General features: G+C 30.7%; 3 protein-coding genes across 8 annotated transcripts; all 3 read left to right on the forward strand.

Moving 5' to 3' along the window:
• The first annotated feature begins 6,574 nt into the window (after nucleotides 1-6,574).
• On the forward strand, nucleotides 6,575-7,738 carry LOC109601672 (uncharacterized). The gene is made up of 4 exons (XM_020017942.2): nucleotides 6,575-6,683; nucleotides 6,747-6,919; nucleotides 6,975-7,250; nucleotides 7,303-7,738. The coding sequence occupies exons 1-4, from the start codon at nucleotides 6,575-6,577 to the stop codon at nucleotides 7,537-7,539; spliced, it is 795 nt and encodes a 264-aa protein (XP_019873501.1). The 3' UTR covers nucleotides 7,540-7,738.
• A 1,728-nt stretch (nucleotides 7,739-9,466) lies between these two features.
• LOC109601893 (uncharacterized) lies at nucleotides 9,467-22,708 on the forward strand. 6 transcript variants are annotated; one of them, XM_049961145.1, is made up of 4 exons: nucleotides 9,467-9,514; nucleotides 9,572-9,628; nucleotides 9,687-9,832; nucleotides 22,171-22,708. In XM_049961145.1, exons 1-4 carry the CDS (start codon nucleotides 9,481-9,483, stop codon nucleotides 22,648-22,650), a joined length of 717 nt encoding a protein of 238 aa, XP_049817102.1. In that variant the 5' UTR covers nucleotides 9,467-9,480; the 3' UTR covers nucleotides 22,651-22,708. The 6 variants fall into 6 exon arrangements, with proteins under 6 accessions (XP_049817102.1, XP_049817101.1, XP_049817100.1 ...); XM_049961144.1 differs by lacking the exon at nucleotides 22,171-22,708 and adding an exon at nucleotides 19,752-20,289; XM_049961143.1 differs by lacking the exon at nucleotides 22,171-22,708 and adding an exon at nucleotides 17,333-17,870.
• A 1,375-nt stretch (nucleotides 22,709-24,083) lies between these two features.
• Nucleotides 24,084-25,074, forward strand: LOC109601883 (uncharacterized). The gene is made up of 5 exons (XM_020018183.2): nucleotides 24,084-24,096; nucleotides 24,144-24,196; nucleotides 24,254-24,310; nucleotides 24,367-24,512; nucleotides 24,574-25,074. The coding sequence occupies exons 2-5, from the start codon at nucleotides 24,163-24,165 to the stop codon at nucleotides 25,051-25,053; spliced, it is 717 nt and encodes a 238-aa protein (XP_019873742.2). The 5' UTR covers nucleotides 24,084-24,096; nucleotides 24,144-24,162; the 3' UTR covers nucleotides 25,054-25,074.
• Nucleotides 25,075-25,677: the final 603 nt, after the last annotated feature.

A 25,677-nucleotide genomic window follows, 5' to 3' on the forward strand; every position in this document is an offset into this window, starting at 1 on the left:
TTAACGTTGTGAAAATAATAAATAAAATAAATACACCGTTCAAATTATAATCTACAAATTATTTTATAAAAATTGACCAAGTATTTTCAAATTAATGTTTAAAATAGTAAAACTACAAAAACTATTTGATTTTTTAAATTTCTATTCACTCACTATATTTTCTAACAAACCAAACATTGTAACAAATTTATTTGTTTTTAAAAATAATAAATTATAATATAAGACAGATTAAGTGTGTGTAATTTTAATAAAAATATTTTTTAAAACTAATTATTTATTTTAGAGAAGGTTTTTAAATATCCAATTCATAAATATAAAATCAAAATAATAGTAAAAGTGACTTTCATAAAGTCGATTTATCAAAATGCGTACAATTGATTATGCTTGCTCACTTTTAAATGTATTGTGAGAATAAAAAGTGATCAAACTAGAGGGCGATAAATTAATCTAATTTGTGTTTCACAATTTCCCATTAAACATTTTAATACAATACACATAATTATGTTATTGCTGTCAAGAAAATAAAAATAAATGATTTAAGAAAAATCTCAACAAAGATCGTACAAAGAATCATTTCATAATCGCACAATTTCTTTAAAAGAACAGTTGTTACATGTAAATTGGATTAAGGTTTCATTAAAATCATTAATCCCTGGAAACGGTTCCATCAAATTAGAGCTATTAAATATCCAATTAAGGCAAACCTAAATGAAAACACACATCTGTCAAAAAACAAATAATAATGCTGACCGTTAAATAATAAATTTCGAATTGTTGCAGTGAAAACTTAATTTTTAATTACATTATGAGTTAGGATGCCACTTTCTGTTTTACTCAGATAATTAAATAGCGAATTAATTTTTTTCATATTAAATCATTTCATGCAGAAGTTTACGGCAATCAATGTAAATGTTTCATTATTTGCACATCCGTTTAATCTTTATATGAATCAAACCATTAGTGCACGGTGAAACTTACTCATGTTATTAATGTTAATTGCTTCTAATTTTTTTGCATGGATTCGTGTTATTTCGTTAAATAAAATTTAGTTACAATATAATCAGGTCTGTTTTGTTAAGAACAAATACGTAATACTATCAATCAACTAACAAATGTTAAAAATGCACTGTTATAAACGCTTGGGTGTGTCAAAATGACCGAAACTTTAGTGAGAGCTTGAAGGTTGTTTTTATTTAAAAGCTATTCTCTGCTCTGTTTATTATCATTTTAAATTTAACAATGAGTCCGAAATTGCTTTGAAAGTGTTTTAAGACGGCCGCATTTGCAACAAGAAATTGTGCAACTAGAAGTGTATCAGATCATTTTATTGGACTAATTTAAATTATAAAGAAGTTTCGGTGTGTGATTAAAACGATTCTGGGAACTATTAGATTACTTTTGTGGATGAACATAATTATATAATTATTGTTTTATGAATATTCAATTTTTTTTATGCAAACGGTACGTCTGGTTGGGGCGTTTTAATTAATGTGTAATTACTAAGTTTTAATTTCACCACGTTATTAATTTTTTTAAACGATACTAGAAAATATTTTACCGTAAATAAAATGTATTGTCGTAATTTAGGCATAACTTTTTTATTTTATATCAACTTTCACTTTATATACTCAGGTTGACGTTTTTAATGAATAAATGTTAATTGCTGGTACCCTTTTAACTGATAGTATCAAAAACAATACCTTTCAATTGTGTTATTTCTAAACTGCATATCGCAAATCTTTATGCTAAATTATCTCATGCATAGTTTATAAACACTTTGTAATGTACGAAACATTAAATCCGTTTTCTGGTTTTATAAGTTTTGTTAAGATACTATTTAAAAATTGATTTAACGAACAAAAATAAGGATCGTGATATTGTTTCTTTATACAAATATGTAAATGTATGTATAAATATATTGTGTTAATTAAGAAATTTGAGTAATTTCTATTAAAAAAACATATATTCGTTTAATTATTAATTATTTACTTACAAATATAATTGGAATGTTTAATAGTTTTGTTACTTTAAGCATTATACTGTTTAACCGATAAAAATGTTATGTTTTGTATTAAAAGGAAAATTATTAAATATTTCGAAAGGTAAATTTTAGATTTTAGAAATAAATAAATAAATAAAGAAAATATTGTAATGTATATTATTTTTAATTTAATATTATATATTTGTTTAATTAAAGCAAATTAAAATAAAAATTATTTCTTAAATTTAAAATATAACAAAAAAGTTAATTCACATATTATTTGTTTCTAGCATAACACGAAATTTAATTTAAATTGGCCAAAAATAATTTTATTAAAGAGTATGTCCTCCGTGATTGTTTAAAATTACTCTACATCTATTGAGCATAGACAAAATAATATCATTTTGAGGTATTTGAATCCATTCTATGTGCAAGAAATTATTTGAAGCATATCGCATACATGCTCAATCGGAGTGGTAAAAACACAATTCGTTGATCATTCAATTTGTCATAACTTCAAGTTTTTACACAATAGCATCAACAAATAGAATGACAATTAGTTACAGAATGTTGTTTAAATATAAACATGCTTTAAAAACTCATTTGGAAAATTGAGATCAGTTCTACCGCCAATAATAATGATATGAAGTCAAAACTCATATGTTAAAAATTCCTTGATGTGCCACACATTGTAAATTTTCTTTCCAAACTTTCACTCGTTCAGATTCAGTTTCAATTCAGTTTTGAAAATCTTCACATTGCACCACGATTGCCTCTAATAAGAGGTGAGTATCTCATTGATTTTTTCAGAATATAGATTGGCTTCATGTAATCTGTTCCTAACGGTATTCCGACTAATAACTACATTATGTGTTTGCTATAACTCCGTTACCAACTCAGGTGGTGTAAAAAGTTTGTTGAGAAGTTAATAAGAAATATCTGTACTGAATTGGTATTGTACAACCACGACCTGGATGCTCTTTAGCCGGACTATCAGTTTATCTCAAGCGCCTCCACCACCGACTAATGACACTTTGGGAAACGCTAAACGTCTCAGCTATCTCAATTTGCCTTCATTTGATGCTGCTTGATTATTTTCTTTCTAAGTTAAATGAGGTCGTTTCATCGTAATACAATAATTTTGATAAAATAGACATTTAATAGTTAAAAGTAGAATGAAATAAATCGAAATAAAATACATAATATTCATAACAAAAAGCAAATTTAAGTAATTTATATTGATTTTATCTTGTGTGTATTATATATAATAACTTTCCACATTAATAATGTATAGAAATAGTGTTGAATTTCGGGACTGATTTTTTTGTTGTCAAACTTTGTAAGAAAAATATTTTGAGCAATTAATAAATTAGTTTAATCGCTCATAATTCTGTAACTACTGACCCGATTATAGTTTATTTATTTATAGTATTATTCTTTTCATTAAAAAATAGTTGATAGTACCTATAGTTGAACTGGGCAATTTGTCCAGGACAAGTTTATGGTATAATTTAGTTGGATTGACACCATTTTATATATTTTTCGAGAAATCGTTATTCCAATCAAAAGTTATTAAAGGGTGGAACACTTTCGTTTCTCGATTTTTCATATTATTTGTTGTAACATTCAATATTTTGAGCATCAGCATTTATATTCGTGACAATGTACAAAATTATTGTACAACAATATTTATTATTAACTAGTATTATTTTTAATTAATGTAATATGCGTGTAGCAATTAAAATTATTAAAAAACCTATTATGATAAATTTTATAATTATACCTGAACGTAAACATACAATAAACATTTTAAAAATAGCATATTTCTTCATTCCTGAATTCCACGGTGGTCGAATCAATCACAACCAATAGCCCCACATTGTGTAATGACGTAAAATTGTTGTAACAATACAATTTAATGTATTCTATAGCGTTTAATTACACAGATCCACGGTTGATTTCATTTACCGATACCAATAGCGTATGATGGACGGATACCGCCAATGTAATTGGATAATGTCGATAGAAATTGAATTTTTAAGAACAGTCCACGATAGCATATTTATTGCGAAAACCTTCTGTTAGAAATACACTGTATTTTTTTTTGATCAATTACCGGCCAATTACATGAATATTGATCGTAATAAGTGAAAATGATAACAGCAACAAAAATGTGCATCTACAGATGCGTTTTAAGATTATTGTATAGTAACGTATTTTTAAATCAAGTAGTTACCACGAATTTGAACTGTTTAATATTAATAAGCTCGTCATCATACAACATAATTCAGACATAATTCAAATGGCACCGAGTGATAAATTTATTCGGTGCTTAATCGTACACAAATCTTGAATGAGTCCGACTCTGGTTTAAAGAAAGTAACATCTGCTAATCCAATTACAAAGACACTAAGGTAGTGTATTAATGCATTCATACCCGGGAATGAACTTGCGAAAAAATAATTAGCTTCCTATTTATACATAATAAAATTGTAATTTATTGTTAGACTAATTTATCAGGAGCAGTCAATGTGACGGACTATCTAGATCAGTGGCGATATCCGCCAATCCTGGCTTATCTTGGATCTGCTTTGGAAATGAAATGGCTATTTTCGATGCTTCAAGAATTCTTTTTCTTACATGTTATGTAAGGGTTTTAGTGGGGTTCGTAACACATTCAGATTTTATGGTAACTTATCACTGGTGAACCAATTTAATAATACAGAGAACGTGTGGTAATCTGACTCAGTTTATTTAAATAGTATTGTTTCGCGTTTATAATGGCAAGGGAAAAATATTTGAATTCGGACATTTCAAAATGCCGAATCTGTGCCAACGTTTGCCTTAAGTCTTCCTGTTATAATTTGCTTCATTGATACAATAACTCATTTCCTGCATGTCCAAACTGTCATCCACTTATTAATCCTTCTTCAAACATCGCGTTTAATTACACACAGTTCACGATTGGTAACAGTTGTGCCAACACCATTACACAACTAACTGGAGTAAAAATGTATAATTGCAGTGTATTCAAATCCAATTTCCTTCCCAATTTTTGTACGATTAATGATTTTCTTCATTTCATTTGAATATTCAATAATTGTTTAAGATCCCAAACTTCCGTTTCTTACTTGCTGTAACCCACTTGATAATACATGTAGCAGGTTTAATTGTATCAATTTGGTCGGAAGCATTGTGCAAATAATGAAATAAATTAAATGAGTTTCTCAATAGAACACCTTTATATCTATTAGCGTTGAAAAACGGATTTCAAATCATTAGTAAACGAAAGTAATACTGAAATGAATTCTTTCTTCAGTGATGCAATGTTTAATTCGAACTAGATCGCACCGAATCTTTTGGGTGTTATATATTTCTTCTTATTTCCTATTTATTATGAAAAAGTAAGCCAAATCCTCATTAAGGATGTAATTTTATGTTTAAGGCACGTTTGCGTTTTATTAAAAATTTGTATTTTTGGAGAGTAATGTTTTGTTTAAGCCACAGTTTAGGAATTATATTCTATATTATTGTTGTTTTGACAAATATGACTTAATCTGACTATAATTTTGAAACCTTGTCTAATTTAATAATATTTTAAAATCAAAAGCAATATATTACTAATAAATACTGAAAAATAAACCGTAACAATGCATATTGTACCATTAAAAGTTATACTGTTATTAAGATATCGATATCTGAAAGACTTATAAGGTAAAAGTATACGTTGCGAAATATTTATTCCTGCTGTGAATCATATTTATCGTTGCCTAATGGATTTACTTAATTGCGATTGTTGTAATTAATAGGAGCAAATAAAATTACCAGACTATCTTAAATGTAAGTACCTACCTACAGTATGCAATTAAATGTTGGAAACGGAACACTTCATCTTCCGTATTGATTGAGTTATACTGCAACATAGCTCCGTGTATGGTGTTATAGCATTGATGATATGATTTTGTGATTTATTTATTATAAATCACAATGTATGATTGACATGATTCTTTCAAGACTTTAAACTGGCTGTTCCACTTAATCTATCATAAAAAAGAAATTTGAATTTCTATTTTCTGTATCGTGTATAGTTAATATTTACCAACGAACTTGTTAATACAACACATTAAATCTTCTGTAACTGCACGTACTCATTTAATTAACTAATGAATGATCGTGCTAAATAACTAATTACTTTTCATGACAAACAATCGTTTTAGCGTGTCTTATCTTTTGATAATATATGCAGACAATCTCATCAAACCCCTTCTAAGTAAAGAAGAAAACTCATATATAAAGCGAAGTAAGCAATTAGAGACATCATATCCGAGTCTTGTGTTTTTACGTGCATTTATCTACAACATCAAATTGTGAGTACTTAGAAGCAAACAAGGCAACTGGAATTAATTGTGTACTTGAGTTTTCAGTGAATCGCCAAAATGATTAGCCACTTGGTTTATATTGCCTGTGCATGTGAGTAAATATTTTTTAGAGGGCTACTCAAAAATGAGGTCGTACATATGAAATTAGCACGACCTTTAGGTTTTTTATATTAAAAAACATTTACGTATTTTTATATTTATAGTTTCGAGTATCATGGCTGAATTGGCTGGAAACATTCCACATCAAAATATCCCGCATCAAGTTGAACAAAGTTATCAAGCAGATTATGGAAACAATTACCATGACGGAGGAATTCCTACTGGTACAGTACAAAAAACGCTGCGACAAAACTTTTTATAAATAATTTACTTAATTTGCAAACTAGGGGGAAGTGAAAATAAATACGTAGGAGGCGACAAATACGCATCGGGAGCTGAACTGACCAGTTTAGCCCATAGTTCGGCTTTACAAGCTAAAACAGCCGTTCAAAATCAACACACAGCCGGAAGTCAAGCTGCTTATGGTGCTAAGAGTAGTTTAGCCCAAGCTGCACTTGGAGTAAGTATCACACGACCACGTCTAATTGCATCAAACCAATACATTACGTGATCAGGCCGCAGCTACAGCTCAAGCAGCTCTGGTTGGAAAGCAAGTGATCGCCCAAGGTTTAAAGAAACAACTGGCGGAAGCTCAGCACCAGCTTCAAGCGGAAGTTACCCAGTACCATCAGACACAATCAGCCGCTCAGGCCGCCCAGGAATCCGCCCAACAGGCTCAAAACCAATTGAACGCCATGACGGCCGCCATGGCAACTAGTCAAGGCAGCGCCCATCACGCCTCGGCCGCCGCTTCCGAAGCCGCCAATGCTGCTGCTTCTCAACACGCACTGGTACTTCATCAATTTGTTCACTTTTATTGTCAATTAATGAGTGATTTTTCAGGTGACAGAAGCTAAACAACGCATGGCTCAAATCACAGAACGCCTTCATACTGCTATGGGTGAATTAGCTGAAACAGAAACATTGGCACAGAAGGCTTTGGCGGCTGCAGCTATAGCACAGTCTAATGCTGCTGCTGCAGGAGCTGCAGTTGCTGTTGCGGCTGAAAGTTCCCAACATACAACAGGCCATGGACAAGATAATGGTGGCCAAGTGCAAGGAGTTCCATACTTCCACTAAATTCAAGATCTGTCAGATCTGGATGATAACAAGGCTAATAAGTGTTTGGAAACTAAGATGTCAACGAAGAGATGTAGTTCACAGGCACAAAGTTTTGTCATTAGAGAACTGCTGAGTAATTCTTGAGATGTATAGGCATTTTTAGTTAGAACTGATATGTATAATTATGTATTTATAAAACTATTCATTAAAGTTTTACCATTGTGGTAAGGCATATATGGCTGGTTCTGCCACGATAATAAATCTTATAAACCTTATTGAGTGTTTTGTTACAAATATGTATGTTTATAAAAAATACAATTCTTTTTCTTCTACGTACTTTTTTGGTATGTTTCCATTTATCTACATTTTTAATAATGTTAGAGAGACAAACATAATTTTTAATAGAAATTCAATTCATAATTAAACGTAAATGAACTAAAAAATATGATAAAACAAGACAAATGTAAAGTCTAATTAATTACCTATGTTAATGTAGTCAAATCTGGGAGTGAATTTAATAAATTTTTATTAAAATGTATAATATAAAAAGTGTTAATGTTATAATGAATTTTATTTATTCGGGTTAAATTGATTAAATAGTGAGTAATAATTAACATATTCCCATATATTACATAAAATTCCGCTATACCTTTTTTATGGGAATAAAAAAGTAAGAGTTGAAAATAATTTCTATTTTTGTACAACAGCTCAGTGATATTTCAGAATCTAGGACAGTACCCACTACATATAAAACATTGTCAAACCATAAAGAACCGATTCCGCCAAGTATATATTTTTTAATGTCATTTAACGGGAGCATTTATAATTATAATCTTAACTCTAACCTTTTCTACTCGTATAACAAACTGTTATGTAACATGTAATTTAAATTACAAGTACTTTGCATACTGAACAGTTATTATCCAAATTATGTTAAATATATCTGCCACCAACACTTTAAATTTAATTTTATATAAAAAATAAACAACTCAGTCAACTCAATCTTAAATAGATTTTCTAAATTAAGCAATTGCTGTTAAAACCTCGCCACTAAATGGAAACATAGCATTCAATCAGTTTTTCAATTACGTGTTCCCGACACAGAGAAGAAAATTAGCTAAGTTTTTTGCATAATTTACCAAGTAGAGCAATCAAAATTACATAGCCCCGATGCAGTTGTTGGGTTTGACCTTTGCAGAAGCGGAATACACAAAGAACTAATTTCATTTTCATATGGGCAGAGATCAAAATGTAGATGTGAGTTTTACGCATCAGTGAAACTATTTATCACCGACTGATTAATGGGTACACATTTAACGAGCATATATCATGAAATATCAAAATATAGTGCAAAAGCCACAAATCTATATTAGCATATAAGGAAGTATGTCATCAAATAAATAATTAAATTGATCATATACATTTCGAGGGAAGTCAAGTAGAACTTTAAAAATCAATTTCTTGGGCCATTGCACAACGCCAAGTGAAGACAGGATCCATTCTAAAGAGTTCTCTTGTGAGAATTTATGTAACAAGCAAATGTAGACCGCATTTGAGATTTTTGAAGATAATACATGATTCACTTTTCATACGCTACATTTCCTAGTTTAATAACTATTTATAGTTTACATAAATAATTAAATATCATAGATTAATTATCGTAGAGTATTTCTATCAGAAATTAATAATTATGAAAGAATTAAACCATTTTTTTTTAAATGCATAAATTATAAAATTGAATTTAATTAATTTAATTCATTCATTAATTTGTTGTGGTTCCTACATCCCCTTCCATATTACATATATTGCAAAAAGTATAAATATGTTTTCAAATTAGTCTAATTTATCACAATTAAGTGTGTCTTAGTGTTAAGAAGAGTTCAGTAGTGGAGGTATTATTTGTAAAAGTGCAAATGATTTAATTTAAAAATTACTATTAGTTTCAGTGAATCATCTACCATGTTGGGATTATACACAGTTTTTTCGTGCCTTAGTGAGTACACAGTGGTCTAGAATCATATAAAACCATTATCCTTTATCACTTTTTTAGTTGTCTTCACACTTGCTGGCAGTAAATCGATAGTACTGAGTGGTCATGGTGGAGATTGTAAGAACACCAAATCATTTTTCTTTTCTGGAAATTTAAATTTTTGTTTCCCTTACAGCAGGAAAATATTCTTCAGGCGCTGAACTAACTAGTTTGGCACACAGCTCGGCCATCCAAGCCAAAACGGCAATTCAAAATCAACAAACCGCCGCCAGTCAAGCTGCGTTTGGAGCTCAGAGTAACTTGGCTCAAATTGCTTTGGGCGTAAGACTCCAAAACTCATTATCAAACCGTATCTCGTTAACAAATTATTGTTATTTTTCAGGCTGCCTCAACTGCGCAAGCTGCCCTGGTCGGTAAACAAGCCATCGTTCAAGGTTTGAAGAGACAACTTATTGAAGCACAATCCCATCTACAAGCTCAAATCGCTCAATACCAACAAACTCAAGAAGCCGCCGACGCAGCAAACCAAGCAGCAGCTCAATCACAATCTCAACTGAACACCATCACCGCCGCCGTAGCTGCAGCTCAAGGTAGTGCTCAATATGCACAGGAAGCTGCTACCGCTTCCGCCAACGCTGCCGCTTCTCAGCATCAGATGGTTATCGAGGCTAAGCAAAGGTTGTTTCAACTGACTGAAGAACTGAACTCTGCTTTAGGTCAACTTGCTTCCACCGAAGCTGCTGCTCAAAAGGCACTTTCAGCAGCTCAAGTGGCTCAGTCTAATGCAGCTGCTGCTGGCGCTGCTGTAGCTGTGGCTGCAGAAGCTTCTTCTGTGTCAGATTATGATCATAAAGATTGGTAAAATTGAAATTGTTGATTTTGATTAAATTGTGATCTAGCATTCTAATAAATTTTAAAAAATATATATGTTTTTTATTTTATTAACAGTACGTAAGCAAAAAAACCCAAAAATAAACAAATAATTAGTCTAATTTTTATAGTATATATTATTCAAAAACTATTAAAAGTACAATGAATTCATGATGTGTGATGTGGTGATTATATTAGATAGCTGCATTTATCTAATATGATTTTTTTATTTTTTATTTAATTACATATTTCATATTCAAAATAATATAAAAAGCCTATGTCTCTCAAACGATAACCGATAAATAAAATTTGAAAAATCCGTTTCGATGCATCTCGATTTACCACGGCGGGGGTATCGACCCTAACTTCACACTCTTCAATGACACTACATAGAAGGTGCTCTGTTTTGATTACCTCTTCAAACCTTCGAAACAATTTTTTAAATTTTATTTGTCAATTATTCTTTTAAAAATACAGATAGTTTTTGGTAGGACAAATTGTATATATTAATTATTTAATTACGTTTTATATTTATTTATTTATGTATATGTAGTTTATTATAAACCACTCATAAGCAAAATAAAAATTAAATAAATTAACATAAATATAGTTTTTAATTTAAATATTGTTAGCCTCAGATTGCAAATAAATAAATTTTGTTACTTAACACACTATAGGCGGGCAGCAAAATAGTCCAAACTAAGTTGTTGAATTATAACAAAAATTAAGAGATAATTCTTTCAGTTCCGTATGTAAACCAATAGAGTAAAATTATCTCACCCCGCTTTTAAAGTAAGTACATTCAAAAAGGTAAAAATTACCCGGTCCACTAACAATCAACAGTTCTCGAGACGGGTATTTTTACCCGACCCGCTCATAGTGTGTTAATAATAACATTTTTTAAAAATTTATATTGAATTAATGTAAGAAACAAACTTAAATCCTAATGTTGAATTTATATTTTATTAAAAATTATAATTCAACTTTGAATAAAGGCTGTCCCAAGACTTCTTAAATAAATAATATACTATCATGGTAAAAAAATAATATTTTAATTAGATTATGATATAATATTGGTAAGATATTATAGATTTGTGTTTTCTTTAATTTATTAATACCAATTATTTCACTCAAAATTGTGGATTTTAATTCCATGAAAGATTTTTTTTTAATTATAAGTATACAACAGTTTCTGAGTAATTGTCGTTATTGCAGTACTATATTTCTGTTTCACGCATTATAAGATAAGTTTAGACAAGATTCGTTGTAAAGACTTCTTTTCTGAGAATATACTTAATAAGCAAATGCAGACCGCATTTGAGAATTTTGAAAATAATATATTAATTCCTAGTTTAATACCTTTTAGTATTTTACATAAATTATTAAAAGTCGTAGATTAATCATAGTACACTCTTTTAATAAGAAATTAAGAGTTATGAAAGAGTTGCAGGGATTTTAAGAATGCCTAAATTACAAAATTGAATTAATTTAACACATCCATTAATTTGTTATGGTTCCTAAATCCCCTACCACGATAGCGAATATATTAAAAGAAGTATAAATATGTTTCCAAAATTGTCTAATTTATCACAATTAAGTGTGTCTTAGTGTTAAGAAGAATTCAGCAGTGGAGGTATTATTTGTAAAAGTACAAATGATATAATTTAAAAATTAATATTAGTTTCAGTGAATCATCTACCATGTTGAGATTATACGCAGTTTTTTCGTGCCTTAGTGAGTACAAAGTGGTTTAGAATCATATACAAACATTATCTTTTATCACTTTTTTAGTTGCCTTCACACTTGCTGGCAGTAAATCGATAGTACTGAGTGGTCATGGTGGAGATTGTAAGTACACACAATCATTTTCCTTTTCTGGTAATTAAAACTGTTGTTTCCATTACAGCAGGAAAATATTCTTCAGGCGCTGAACTAACTAGTTTGGCACACAGCTCGGCCATCCAAGCCAAAACGGCAATTCAAAATCAACAAACCGCTGCCAGTCAAGCTGCGTTTGGAGCTCAGAGTAACTTAGCTCAAATTGCTCTGGGCGTAAGACTCCAAAACATATTATCAAACCGTACCTAGATAACAAATTACTTATTCTTTTCAGGCTGCCTCAACTGCGCAAGCTGCCCTGGTCGGTAAACAAGCCATTGTTCAAGGTTTGAAGAGACAACTTATTGATGCACAATCCCATCTTCAAGCTGAAATCGCTCAATACCAACAAACTCAAGAAGCCGCCGACGCAGCAAGCCAAGCAGCAGCTCAATCGCAATCTCAACTGAACACCATCACCGCCGCCGTAGCTGCAGCTCAAGGTAGTGCTCAATACGCACAGGAAGCTGCTACCGCTTCCGCCAACGCTGCTGCTTCTCAACATCAGATGGTTATCGAGGCTAAGCAAAGATTGTCTCAATTGACTGAAGAACTGAACTCTGCTTTAGGTCAACTTGCTTCCACGGAAGCTGCTGCTCAAAAGGCACTTTCGGCAGCTCAAGTAGCTCAGTCTAACGCAGCTGCTGCTGGTGCTGCCGTAGCTGTGGCTGCAGAAGGTTCTTCTGTGTCAGATTATGATCATAAAGATTGGTAAAATTGGAATTGTCGATTTTGATTAAATTGTGATCTAGGATTTTAATAAATTATGAAAACATATATATTTTTATTTTATTAAGAGAACCAAAGCAAAAAACCCAAAAATAAACAAATAATTGGCATAATTTTCATAGTATATATTATTTGAAAACTATTCAAAAAATTCATGTCTAAATATTTGATGATTATATTAGATAACTGAATTTTATTAATATAATTTTTTTATTTTCAAATACTATAAAAAACATAACATTCGTTATATCATGTGTCCCAAAGAAAACTGTCACAAATAAAATTTGAAAAATCCGTTTTGAGGGTTTGGTGGGGAAATCAAAACAGGGCCCTTTTCAGATCATCTCGATTTATCTATATTTATTTATTCGATGGGTACAGCCACCCCAAATTCACACGTTTCAATGGCAATAGTTAAAAAGTGCCATGTTGTGGTTCTTCTTTCCAACTCACGAAACAGATTTTCCAAATTTAATTTATCAATAATCCTTTTAAAAATATAGGCCATTGGTATTTTCTGGTGGACATATTGTATATACTACTTACTTTTTTATATTTTATATTCAATTATTATGTATTGTTAATTATAAAGCACTGATAGACCAAATACAAAGTAAGTAAATTAACATAATTAAAGTTGCTAATCAAATTATTATTATCCTCATTTTGCAAATAAATAAATTCTATTACTTAATAATGAAATTTTTGAAAAATTTAAATTGAAATAATGTAAAAAACAAACTTAAATCATAATGTAGAATTTATAATTAATTAAAAATTATAATTGAACTTTGAATAAACGCTGTCCTAAAATTTCTTAAATTATTAATTTACTAACATGTTTGAACAGAAAAATAATATTATAATTAAATTGTCATAAAATATTGGTAAGATATCATAGAATTGTTTTACATTAATTTATTAATATTAATTAAATCATACAAAAGGCATTATTTGTTTTAATTTCATTAAATAATTTTTTTAATTATAGACATTCGATTTTGAGTAATTATCGATGTTTCAGCATTATATTTCTGTTTAATGCATTGTAAGATAAGTGAAAACAATATCCATTCTGAAAACTTCTCTTGTGGGAACTTACTTTACAAGCAAATATAGACTGCATTTGATAATTTTGAAGATAATACATGATTTCCTTGTTTAATACCTTTTTGTATTTTACATAAATTATTAAATTATAGATTATTGTATTATTGTACACTCTTTAATCAGAAATTAAAAGTTATGGAAGAGTTGCAGCGGTTTTTTAAGATTGCCTAAATTACAAAATTGAATTAATTTAACACATCCATTAATTTGTTATGGTTCCTAAATCCCCTACCACGATAGCGAATATATTAAAAGAAGTATAAATATGTTTCCAAAATTGTCTAATTTATCACAATTAAGTGTGTCTTAGTGTTAAGAAGAATTCAGCAGTGGAGGTATTATTTGTAAAAGTACAAATGATATAATTTAAAAATTAATATTAGTTTCAGTGAATCATCTACCATGTTGAGATTATACGCAGTTTTTTCGTGCCTTAGTGAGTACAAAGTGGTTTAGAATCATATACAAACATTATCTTTTATCACTTTTTTAGTTGCCTTCACACTTGCTGGCAGTAAATCGATAGTACTGAGTGGTCATGGTGGAGATTGTAAGTACACACAATCATTTTCCTTTTCTGGTAATTAAAACTGTTGTTTCCATTACAGCAGGAAAATATTCTTCAGGCGCTGAACTAACTAGTTTGGCACACAGCTCGGCCATCCAAGCCAAAACGGCAATTCAAAATCAACAAACCGCTGCCAGTCAAGCTGCGTTTGGAGCTCAGAGTAACTTAGCTCAAATTGCTCTGGGCGTAAGACTCCAAAACATATTATCAAACCGTACCTAGATAACAAATTACTTATTCTTTTCAGGCTGCCTCAACTGCGCAAGCTGCCCTGGTCGGTAAACAAGCCATTGTTCAAGGTTTGAAGAGACAACTTATTGATGCACAATCCCATCTTCAAGCTGAAATCGCTCAATACCAACAAACTCAAGAAGCCGCCGACGCAGCAAGCCAAGCAGCAGCTCAATCGCAATCTCAACTGAACACCATCACCGCCGCCGTAGCTGCAGCTCAAGGTAGTGCTCAATACGCACAGGAAGCTGCTACCGCTTTCGCCAACGCTGCTGCTTCTCAACATCAGATGGTTATCGAGGCTAAGCAAAGATTGTCTCAATTGACTGAAGAACTGAACTCTGCTTTAGGTCAACTTGCTTCCACGGAAGCTGCTGCTCAAAAGGCACTTTCGGCAGCTCAAGTAGCTCAGTCTAACGCAGCTGCTGCTGGTGCTGCCGTAGCTGTGGCTGCAGAAGGTTCTTCTGTGTCAGATTATGATCATAAAGATTGGTAAAATTGGAATTGTCGATTTTGATTAAATTGTGATCTAGGATTTTAATAAATTATGAAAACATATATATTTTTATTTTATTAAGAGAACCAAAGCAAAAAACCCAAAAATAAACAAATAATTGGCATAATTTTCATAGTATATATTATTTGAAAACTATTCAAAAAATTCATGTCTAAATATTTGATGATTATATTAGATAACTGAATTTTATTAATATAATTTTTTTATTTTCAAATACTATAAAAAACATAACATTCGTTATATCATGTGTCCCAAAGAAAACTGTCACAAATAAAATTTGAAAAATCCGTTTTGAGGGTTTGGTGGGGAAATCAAAACAGGGCCCTTTTCAGATCATCTCGATTTATCTATATTTATTTATTCGATGGGTACAGCCACCCCAAATTCACACGTTTCAATGGCAATAGTTAAAAAGTGCCATGTTGTGGTTCTTCTTTCCAACTCACGAAACAGATTTTCCAAATTTAATTTATCAATAATCCTTTTAAAAATATAGGCCATTGGTATTTTCTGGTGGACATATTGTATATACTACTTACTTTTTTATATTTTATATTCAATTATTATGTATTGTTAATTATAAAGCACTGATAGACCAAATACAAAGTAAGTAAATTAACATAATTAAAGTTGCTAATCAAATTATTATTATCCTCATTTTGCAAATAAATAAATTCTATTACTTAATAATGAAATTTTTGAAAAATTTAAATTGAAATAATGTAAAAAACAAACTTAAATCATAATGTAGAATTTATAATTAATTAAAAATTATAATTGAACTTTGAATAAACGCTGTCCTAAAATTTCTTAAATTATTAATTTACTAACATGTTTGAACAGAAAAATAATATTATAATTAAATTGTCATAAAATATTGGTAAGATATCATAGAATTGTTTTACATTAATTTATTAATATTAATTAAATCATACAAAAGGCATTATTTGTTTTAATTTCATTAAATAATTTTTTTAATTATAGACATTCGATTTTGAGTAATTATCGATGTTTCAGCATTATATTTCTGTTTAATGCATTGTAAGATAAGTGAAAACAATATCCATTCTGAAAACTTCTCTTGTGGGAACTTACTTTACAAGCAAATATAGACTGCATTTGATAATTTTGAAGATAATACATGATTTCCTTGTTTAATACCTTTTTGTATTTTACATAAATTATTAAATTATAGATTATTGTATTATTGTACACTCTTTAATCAGAAATTAAAAGTTATGGAAGAGTTGCAGCGGTTTTTTAAGATTGCCTAAATTACAAAATTGAATTAATTTAACACATCCATTAATTTGTTATGGTTCCTAAATCCCCTACCACGATAGCGAATATATTAAAAGAAGTATAAATATGTTTCCAAAATTGTCTAATTTATCACAATTAAGTGTGTCTTAGTGTTAAGAAGAATTCAGCAGTGGAGGTATTATTTGTAAAAGTACAAATGATATAATTTAAAAATTAATATTAGTTTCAGTGAATCATCTACCATGTTGAGATTATACGCAGTTTTTTCGTGCCTTAGTGAGTACAAAGTGGTTTAGAATCATATACAAACATTATCTTTTATCACTTTTTTAGTTGCCTTCACACTTGCTGGCAGTAAATCGATAGTACTGAGTGGTCATGGTGGAGATTGTAAGTACACACAATCATTTTCCTTTTCTGGTAATTAAAACTGTTGTTTCCATTACAGCAGGAAAATATTCTTCAGGCGCTGAACTAACTAGTTTGGCACACAGCTCGGCCATCCAAGCCAAAACGGCAATTCAAAATCAACAAACCGCTGCCAGTCAAGCTGCGTTTGGAGCTCAGAGTAACTTAGCTCAAATTGCTCTGGGCGTAAGACTCCAAAACATATTATCAAACCGTACCTAGATAACAAATTACTTATTCTTTTCAGGCTGCCTCAACTGCGCAAGCTGCCCTGGTCGGTAAACAAGCCATTGTTCAAGGTTTGAAGAGACAACTTATTGATGCACAATCCCATCTTCAAGCTGAAATCGCTCAATACCAACAAACTCAAGAAGCCGCCGACGCAGCAAGCCAAGCAGCAGCTCAATCGCAATCTCAACTGAACACCATCACCGCCGCCGTAGCTGCAGCTCAAGGTAGTGCTCAATACGCACAGGAAGCTGCTACCGCTTCCGCCAACGCTGCTGCTTCTCAACATCAGATGGTTATCGAGGCTAAGCAAAGATTGTCTCAATTGACTGAAGAACTGAACTCTGCTTTAGGTCAACTTGCTTCCACGGAAGCTGCTGCTCAAAAGGCACTTTCGGCAGCTCAAGTAGCTCAGTCTAACGCAGCTGCTGCTGGTGCTGCCGTAGCTGTGGCTGCAGAAGGTTCTTCTGTGTCAGATTATGATCATAAAGATTGGTAAAATTGGAATTGTCGATTTTGATTAAATTGTGATCTAGGATTTTAATAAATTATGAAAACATATATATTTTTATTTTATTAAGAGAACCAAAGCAAAAAACCCAAAAATAAACAAATAATTGGCATAATTTTCATAGTATATATTATTTGAAAACTATTCAAAAAATTCATGTCTAAATATTTGATGATTATATTAGATAACTGAATTTTATTAATATAATTTTTTTATTTTCAAATACTATAAAAAACATAACATTCGTTATATCATGTGTCCCAAAGAAAACTGTCACAAATAAAATTTGAAAAATCCGTTTTGAGGGTTTGGTGGGGAAATCAAAACAGGGCCCTTTTCAGATCATCTCGATTTATCTATATTTATTTATTCGATGGGTACAGCCACCCCAAATTCACACGTTTCAATGGCAATAGTTAAAAAGTGCCATGTTGTGGTTCTTCTTTCCAACTCACGAAACAGATTTTCCAAATTTAATTTATCAATAATCCTTTTAAAAATATAGGCCATTGGTATTTTCTGGTGGACATATTGTATATACTACTTACTTTTTTATATTTTATATTCAATTATTATGTATTGTTAATTATAAAGCACTGATAGACCAAATACAAAGTAAGTAAATTAACATAATTAAAGTTGCTAATCAAATTATTATTATCCTCATTTTGCAAATAAATAAATTCTATTACTTAATAATGAAATTTTTGAAAAATTTAAATTGAAATAATGTAAAAAACAAACTTAAATCATAATGTAGAATTTATAATTAATTAAAAATTATAATTGAACTTTGAATAAACGCTGTCCTAAAATTTCTTAAATTATTAATTTACTAACATGTTTGAACAGAAAAATAATATTATAATTAAATTGTCATAAAATATTGGTAAGATATCATAGAATTGTTTTACATTAATTTATTAATATTAATTAAATCATACAAAAGGCATTATTTGTTTTAATTTCATTAAATAATTTTTTTAATTATAGACATTCGATTTTGAGTAATTATCGATGTTTCAGCATTATATTTCTGTTTAATGCATTGTAAGATAAGTGAAAACAATATCCATTCTGAAAACTTCTCTTGTGGGAACTTACTTTACAAGCAAATATAGACTGCATTTGATAATTTTGAAGATAATACATGATTTCCTTGTTTAATACCTTTTTGTATTTTACATAAATTATTAAATTATAGATTATTGTATTATTGTACACTCTTTAATCAGAAATTAAAAGTTATGGAAGAGTTGCAGCGGTTTTTTAAGATTGCCTAAATTACAAAATTGAATTAATTTAACACATCCATTAATTTGTTATGGTTCCTAAATCCCCTACCACGATAGCGAATATATTAAAAGAAGTATAAATATGTTTCCAAAATTGTCTAATTTATCACAATTAAGTGTGTCTTAGTGTTAAGAAGAATTCAGCAGTGGAGGTATTATTTGTAAAAGTACAAATGATATAATTTAAAAATTAATATTAGTTTCAGTGAATCATCTACCATGTTGAGATTATACGCAGTTTTTTCGTGCCTTAGTGAGTACAAAGTGGTTTAGAATCATATACAAACATTATCTTTTATCACTTTTTTAGTTGCCTTCACACTTGCTGGCAGTAAATCGATAGTACTGAGTGGTCATGGTGGAGATTGTAAGTACACACAATCATTTTCCTTTTCTGGTAATTAAAACTGTTGTTTCCATTACAGCAGGAAAATATTCTTCAGGCGCTGAACTAACTAGTTTGGCACACAGCTCGGCCATCCAAGCCAAAACGGCAATTCAAAATCAACAAACCGCTGCCAGTCAAGCTGCGTTTGGAGCTCAGAGTAACTTAGCTCAAATTGCTCTGGGCGTAAGACTCCAAAACATATTATCAAACCGTACCTAGATAACAAATTACTTATTCTTTTCAGGCTGCCTCAACTGCGCAAGCTGCCCTGGTCGGTAAACAAGCCATTGTTCAAGGTTTGAAGAGACAACTTATTGATGCACAATCCCATCTTCAAGCTGAAATCGCTCAATACCAACAAACTCAAGAAGCCGCCGACGCAGCAAGCCAAGCAGCAGCTCAATCGCAATCTCAACTGAACACCATCACCGCCGCCGTAGCTGCAGCTCAAGGTAGTGCTCAATACGCACAGGAAGCTGCTACCGCTTTCGCCAACGCTGCTGCTTCTCAACATCAGATGGTTATCGAGGCTAAGCAAAGATTGTCTCAATTGACTGAAGAACTGAACTCTGCTTTAGGTCAACTTGCTTCCACGGAAGCTGCTGCTCAAAAGGCACTTTCGGCAGCTCAAGTAGCTCAGTCTAACGCAGCTGCTGCTGGTGCTGCCGTAGCTGTGGCTGCAGAAGGTTCTTCTGTGTCAGATTATGATCATAAAGATTGGTAAAATTGGAATTGTCGATTTTGATTAAATTGTGATCTAGGATTTTAATAAATTATGAAAACATATATATTTTTATTTTATTAAGAGAACCAAAGCAAAAAACCCAAAAATAAACAAATAATTGGCATAATTTTCATAGTATATATTATTTGAAAACTATTCAAAAAATTCATGTCTAAATATTTGATGATTATATTAGATAACTGAATTTTATTAATATAATTTTTTTATTTTCAAATACTATAAAAAACATAACATTCGTTATATCATGTGTCCCAAAGAAAACTGTCACAAATAAAATTTGAAAAATCCGTTTTGAGGGTTTGGTGGGGAAATCAAAACAGGGCCCTTTTCAGATCATCTCGATTTATCTATATTTATTTATTCGATGGGTACAGCCACCCCAAATTCACACGTTTCAATGGCAATAGTTAAAAAGTGCCATGTTGTGGTTCTTCTTTCCAACTCACGAAACAGATTTTCCAAATTTAATTTATCAATAATCCTTTTAAAAATATAGGCCATTGGTATTTTCTGGTGGACATATTGTATATACTACTTACTTTTTTATATTTTATATTCAATTATTATGTATTGTTAATTATAAAGCACTGATAGACCAAATACAAAGTAAGTAAATTAACATAATTAAAGTTGCTAATCAAATTATTATTATCCTCATTTTGCAAATAAATAAATTCTATTACTTAATAATGAAATTTTTGAAAAATTTAAATTGAAATAATGTAAAAAACAAACTTAAATCATAATGTAGAATTTATAATTAATTAAAAATTATAATTGAACTTTGAATAAACGCTGTCCTAAAATTTCTTAAATTATTAATTTACTAACATGTTTGAACAGAAAAATAATATTATAATTAAATTGTCATAAAATATTGGTAAGATATCATAGAATTGTTTTACATTAATTTATTAATATTAATTAAATCATACAAAAGGCATTATTTGTTTTAATTTCATTAAATAATTTTTTTAATTATAGACATTCGATTTTGAGTAATTATCGATGTTTCAGCATTATATTTCTGTTTAATGCATTGTAAGATAAGTGAAAACAATATCCATTCTGAAAACTTCTCTTGTGGGAACTTACTTTACAAGCAAATATAGACTGCATTTGATAATTTTGAAGATAATACATGATTTCCTTGTTTAATACCTTTTTGTATTTTACATAAATTATTAAATTATAGATTATTGTATTATTGTACACTCTTTAATCAGAAATTAAAAGTTATGGAAGAGTTGCAGCGGTTTTTTAAGATTGCCTAAATTACAAAATTGAATTAATTTAACACATCCATTAATTTGTTATGGTTCCTAAATCCCCTACCACGATAGCGAATATATTAAAAGAAGTATAAATATGTTTCCAAAATTGTCTAATTTATCACAATTAAGTGTGTCTTAGTGTTAAGAAGAATTCAGCAGTGGAGGTATTATTTGTAAAAGTACAAATGATATAATTTAAAAATTAATATTAGTTTCAGTGAATCATCTACCATGTTGAGATTATACGCAGTTTTTTCGTGCCTTAGTGAGTACAAAGTGGTTTAGAATCATATACAAACATTATCTTTTATCACTTTTTTAGTTGCCTTCACACTTGCTGGCAGTAAATCGATAGTACTGAGTGGTCATGGTGGAGATTGTAAGTACACACAATCATTTTCCTTTTCTGGTAATTAAAACTGTTGTTTCCATTACAGCAGGAAAATATTCTTCAGGCGCTGAACTAACTAGTTTGGCACACAGCTCGGCCATCCAAGCCAAAACGGCAATTCAAAATCAACAAACCGCTGCCAGTCAAGCTGCGTTTGGAGCTCAGAGTAACTTAGCTCAAATTGCTCTGGGCGTAAGACTCCAAAACATATTATCAAACCGTACCTAGATAACAAATTACTTATTCTTTTCAGGCTGCCTCAACTGCGCAAGCTGCCCTGGTCGGTAAACAAGCCATTGTTCAAGGTTTGAAGAGACAACTTATTGATGCACAATCCCATCTTCAAGCTGAAATCGCTCAATACCAACAAACTCAAGAAGCCGCCGACGCAGCAAGCCAAGCAGCAGCTCAATCGCAATCTCAACTGAACACCATCACCGCCGCCGTAGCTGCAGCTCAAGGTAGTGCTCAATACGCACAGGAAGCTGCTACCGCTTTCGCCAACGCTGCTGCTTCTCAACATCAGATGGTTATCGAGGCTAAGCAAAGATTGTCTCAATTGACTGAAGAACTGAACTCTGCTTTAGGTCAACTTGCTTCCACGGAAGCTGCTGCTCAAAAGGCACTTTCGGCAGCTCAAGTAGCTCAGTCTAACGCAGCTGCTGCTGGTGCTGCCGTAGCTGTGGCTGCAGAAGGTTCTTCTGTGTCAGATTATGATCATAAAGATTGGTAAAATTGGAATTGTCGATTTTGATTAAATTGTGATCTAGGATTTTAATAAATTATGAAAACATATATATTTTTATTTTATTAAGAGAACCAAAGCAAAAAACCCAAAAATAAACAAATAATTGGCATAATTTTCATAGTATATATTATTTGAAAACTATTCAAAAAATTCATGTCTAAATATTTGATGATTATATTAGATAACTGAATTTTATTAATATAATTTTTTTATTTTCAAATACTATAAAAAACATAACATTCGTTATATCATGTGTCCCAAAGAAAACTGTCACAAATAAAATTTGAAAAATCCGTTTTGAGGGTTTGGTGGAGAAATTAAAACAAGGCACTTTTCAGGTCACCTTGATTTATTACGACGGGTACAGCCACCCCAAATTTACACGTTTCAATGGCAACAGTTAGAAAGTGCCATGTTGTGGTTCTTCCTTCGAACTCACGAAACAGATTTTTCAAATTTTATTTATCAATAATCCTTTTAAAAATATAGGCCATTGGTATTTTCTGGTGAATATATTGTATATACTACTTACTTTTTTATATTTTATATTCAATTATTATGTATTGGTAATTATAAAGCACTGATAGACCAAATACAAAATAAGTAAATTAACATAATTATAGTTGCTAATCAAATTATTATAATCCTCATTTTGCAAATAAATAAATTCTATTATTTAATAATAAAATTTTTGAAAAATTTAAATTGAAATAATGTAAAAAATAAACTTAAATCGTAATATATAATTTATAATTAATTAAAAATTATAATTGAACTTTGAATAAACGCTGTCCCAAAATTTCTAAAATTATTAATATACTAACATGTTTAAACAAAGAATAATATAATTAGATTATCAAATATTGGTAAGATATCACAGAATTGTGTTTACTTTAATTTATTAATAATAATTAAATCATACAAAATGCATTATTTGTTTTAATTTAATTAAATCATTTTTTTAATTATAGACAACCGATTTTGAGTAATTATCGATATTTCACCATTATATTTCTGTTTAATGTATTGTAAGATAAGTGAAGATAAGATCCATTCTAAAAACTTCTCGTGTCTTATGGAAATTTACTTAACAAGCAAATGTAGACTGCATTTGAAAATTTTGAAGATAATACATGATTTCCTAGTTTAATACATTTTTGTATTTTACATAAATTATTAAGTTATAGATTATTGTATTATTGTACACTCCTTTACTCAGAAATTAATAGTTATGAAAGAGTTGCAGCGGTTTTTTAAGAAAGCCTAAATTACAAAATTGAATTAATTTAATAAATTCATTAATTTGTTATGGTTCCTAAATCCCCTACCAGAGCAGTGAATATATTAAAAGAAGTATAAATATGTTTCCAAAATTGTCTAATTTATCACAATTAAGTGTGTCTTAGAGTTAAGAAGAGTTCAGCAGTGGAGGTATTATTTGTAAAAGTACAAATGATTTAATTTGAAATTAATATTAGTTTCAGTGAATCATCTACCATGTTGGGATTATACACAGTTTTTTCGTGCCTTAGTGAGTACACAGTGTTTTAGAATCATATATAAACATTATCTTTTATTACTTTTTTAGTTGCCTTCACTCTTGCTGGCAGTAAATCGATAGTACTGAGTGGTCATGGTGGAGATTGTAAGAACACATAATCATTCTTTTTCTCGTAATTCAAATTTTTGTTTCCATTACAGTAGGAAAATATTCTTCAGGCGCTGAACTAACTAGTTTGGCACACAGTTCGGCCATCCAAGCCAAAACGGCAATTCAAAATCAACAAACCGCCGCCAGTCAAGCTGCGTTTGGAGCTCAGAGTAACTTGGCTCAAATTGCTTTGGGCGTAAGACTACAAAACACATTAACAAACCATACCTAGTTAACAAATTATTGTTATTTTTCAGGCTGCCTCAACTGCGCAAGCTGCCCTGGTTGGCAAACAAGCCATCGTTCAAGGTTTGAAGAGACAACTTATTGATGCACAATCCCATCTTCAAGCTGAAATCGCTCAATACCAAAAAACTCAAGAAGCCGCCGACGCAGCAAGCCAAGCAGCAGCTCAATCACAATCTCAACTCAACACCATCACCGCCGCCGTAGCTGCAGCTCAAGGTAGTGCTCAATACGCACAGGAAGCTGCCACCGCTTCCGCCAACGCTGCTGCTTCTCAACATCAGATGGTTATAGAAGCTAAGCAAAGGTTGTCTCAATTGACCGAAGAACTGAACTCTGCTTTGGGTCAACTGGCTTCCACGGAAGCTGCTGCTCAAAAGGCATTTTCGGCAGCTCAAGTTGCTCAGTCTAACGCAGCTGCTGCTGGCGCTGCTGTAGCTGTGGCTGCAGAAGGTTCTTCTGTGTCAGAATATGATCATAAAGACTGGTGAAATTGGAATTGTTGACTTTGATTAAATTGTGATCTAGCATTTTAATAAATTTTGGAAAAAATATATTTTTTATTTTATTAACAGTACCTAAGCAAAAAACTCAAAAATAAACAAATAATTAGCTTAATTATTATAGCATATATTATTTCAAAACTATTTCTTAAAAATACAATAGATATTCTAAATATTTGATGATTGTATTATATAACTGAATTTTATTAATATAAATTTTTTATTTTTAAATACCATAAAAAACATAACGTTTGTTATATCGTCTGTTCTGCTGAAAACTGTCACTAAAATTTGAAAAATCCGTTTCGAGAGTTTGGTGGGGAGACCACAACAGGGCACTTTTGAGATCATCTCGTTTTACGACGATGGGCGCAGCCACCCCAAATTCACGCTCTTCAATGGCAATAGTTAGAAAGCGCTATGTTTTGGTTCTTCCTTCGAACCCACGAAACAAATTCTTCAAATTTTATTTATCAATTATCCTTTTAACAATATATGCCATTGACATATTCCAGTCGTGGGACATATTGTATATACTACTTGTTTTCTATATTATTTATATTTAATAACTTAAGTATGTATTGTTAATTATAAAACAATGAAAGCCAAATA

The sequence above is a fragment of the Aethina tumida genome, chromosome 1, assembly GCF_024364675.1.
Source record: "Aethina tumida isolate Nest 87 chromosome 1, icAetTumi1.1, whole genome shotgun sequence".
In the NCBI taxonomy this organism is placed as follows: Eukaryota; Metazoa; Arthropoda; class Insecta; order Coleoptera; family Nitidulidae; genus Aethina; species Aethina tumida.

What these genes read in the sequence shown, in the direction of transcription:
- LOC109601883 (XM_020018183.2), top strand. Translation starts at nt 24,163, where the DNA reads ATGTTGGGATTATACACAGTTTTTTCGTGCCTTA. An exon ending in GAGTGGTCATGGTGGAGATT is followed by an intron (nt 24,311 to 24,366) that starts GTAAGAACACAT and finishes TTTCCATTACAG; the next exon opens with TAGGAAAATATTCTTCAGGC. An exon ending in TGGCTCAAATTGCTTTGGGC is followed by an intron (nt 24,513 to 24,573) that starts GTAAGACTACAA and finishes GTTATTTTTCAG; the next exon opens with GCTGCCTCAACTGCGCAAGC.
- LOC109601672 (XM_020017942.2), top strand. Translation starts at nt 6,575, where the DNA reads ATGGCTGAATTGGCTGGAAACATTCCACATCAAAATATCCCGCATCAA. An exon ending in TGACGGAGGAATTCCTACTG is followed by an intron (nt 6,684 to 6,746) that starts GTACAGTACAAA and finishes TTTGCAAACTAG; the next exon opens with GGGGAAGTGAAAATAAATAC. An exon ending in CTGCTTCTCAACACGCACTG is followed by an intron (nt 7,251 to 7,302) that starts GTACTTCATCAA and finishes GTGATTTTTCAG; the next exon opens with GTGACAGAAGCTAAACAACG.
- LOC109601893 (XM_049961145.1), top strand. Translation starts at nt 9,481, where the DNA reads ATGTTGGGATTATACACAGTTTTTTCGTGCCTTA. An exon ending in CACAGTTTTTTCGTGCCTTA is followed by an intron (nt 9,515 to 9,571) that starts GTGAGTACACAG and finishes TCACTTTTTTAG; the next exon opens with TTGTCTTCACACTTGCTGGC. An exon ending in GAGTGGTCATGGTGGAGATT is followed by an intron (nt 9,629 to 9,686) that starts GTAAGAACACCA and finishes TTTCCCTTACAG; the next exon opens with CAGGAAAATATTCTTCAGGC.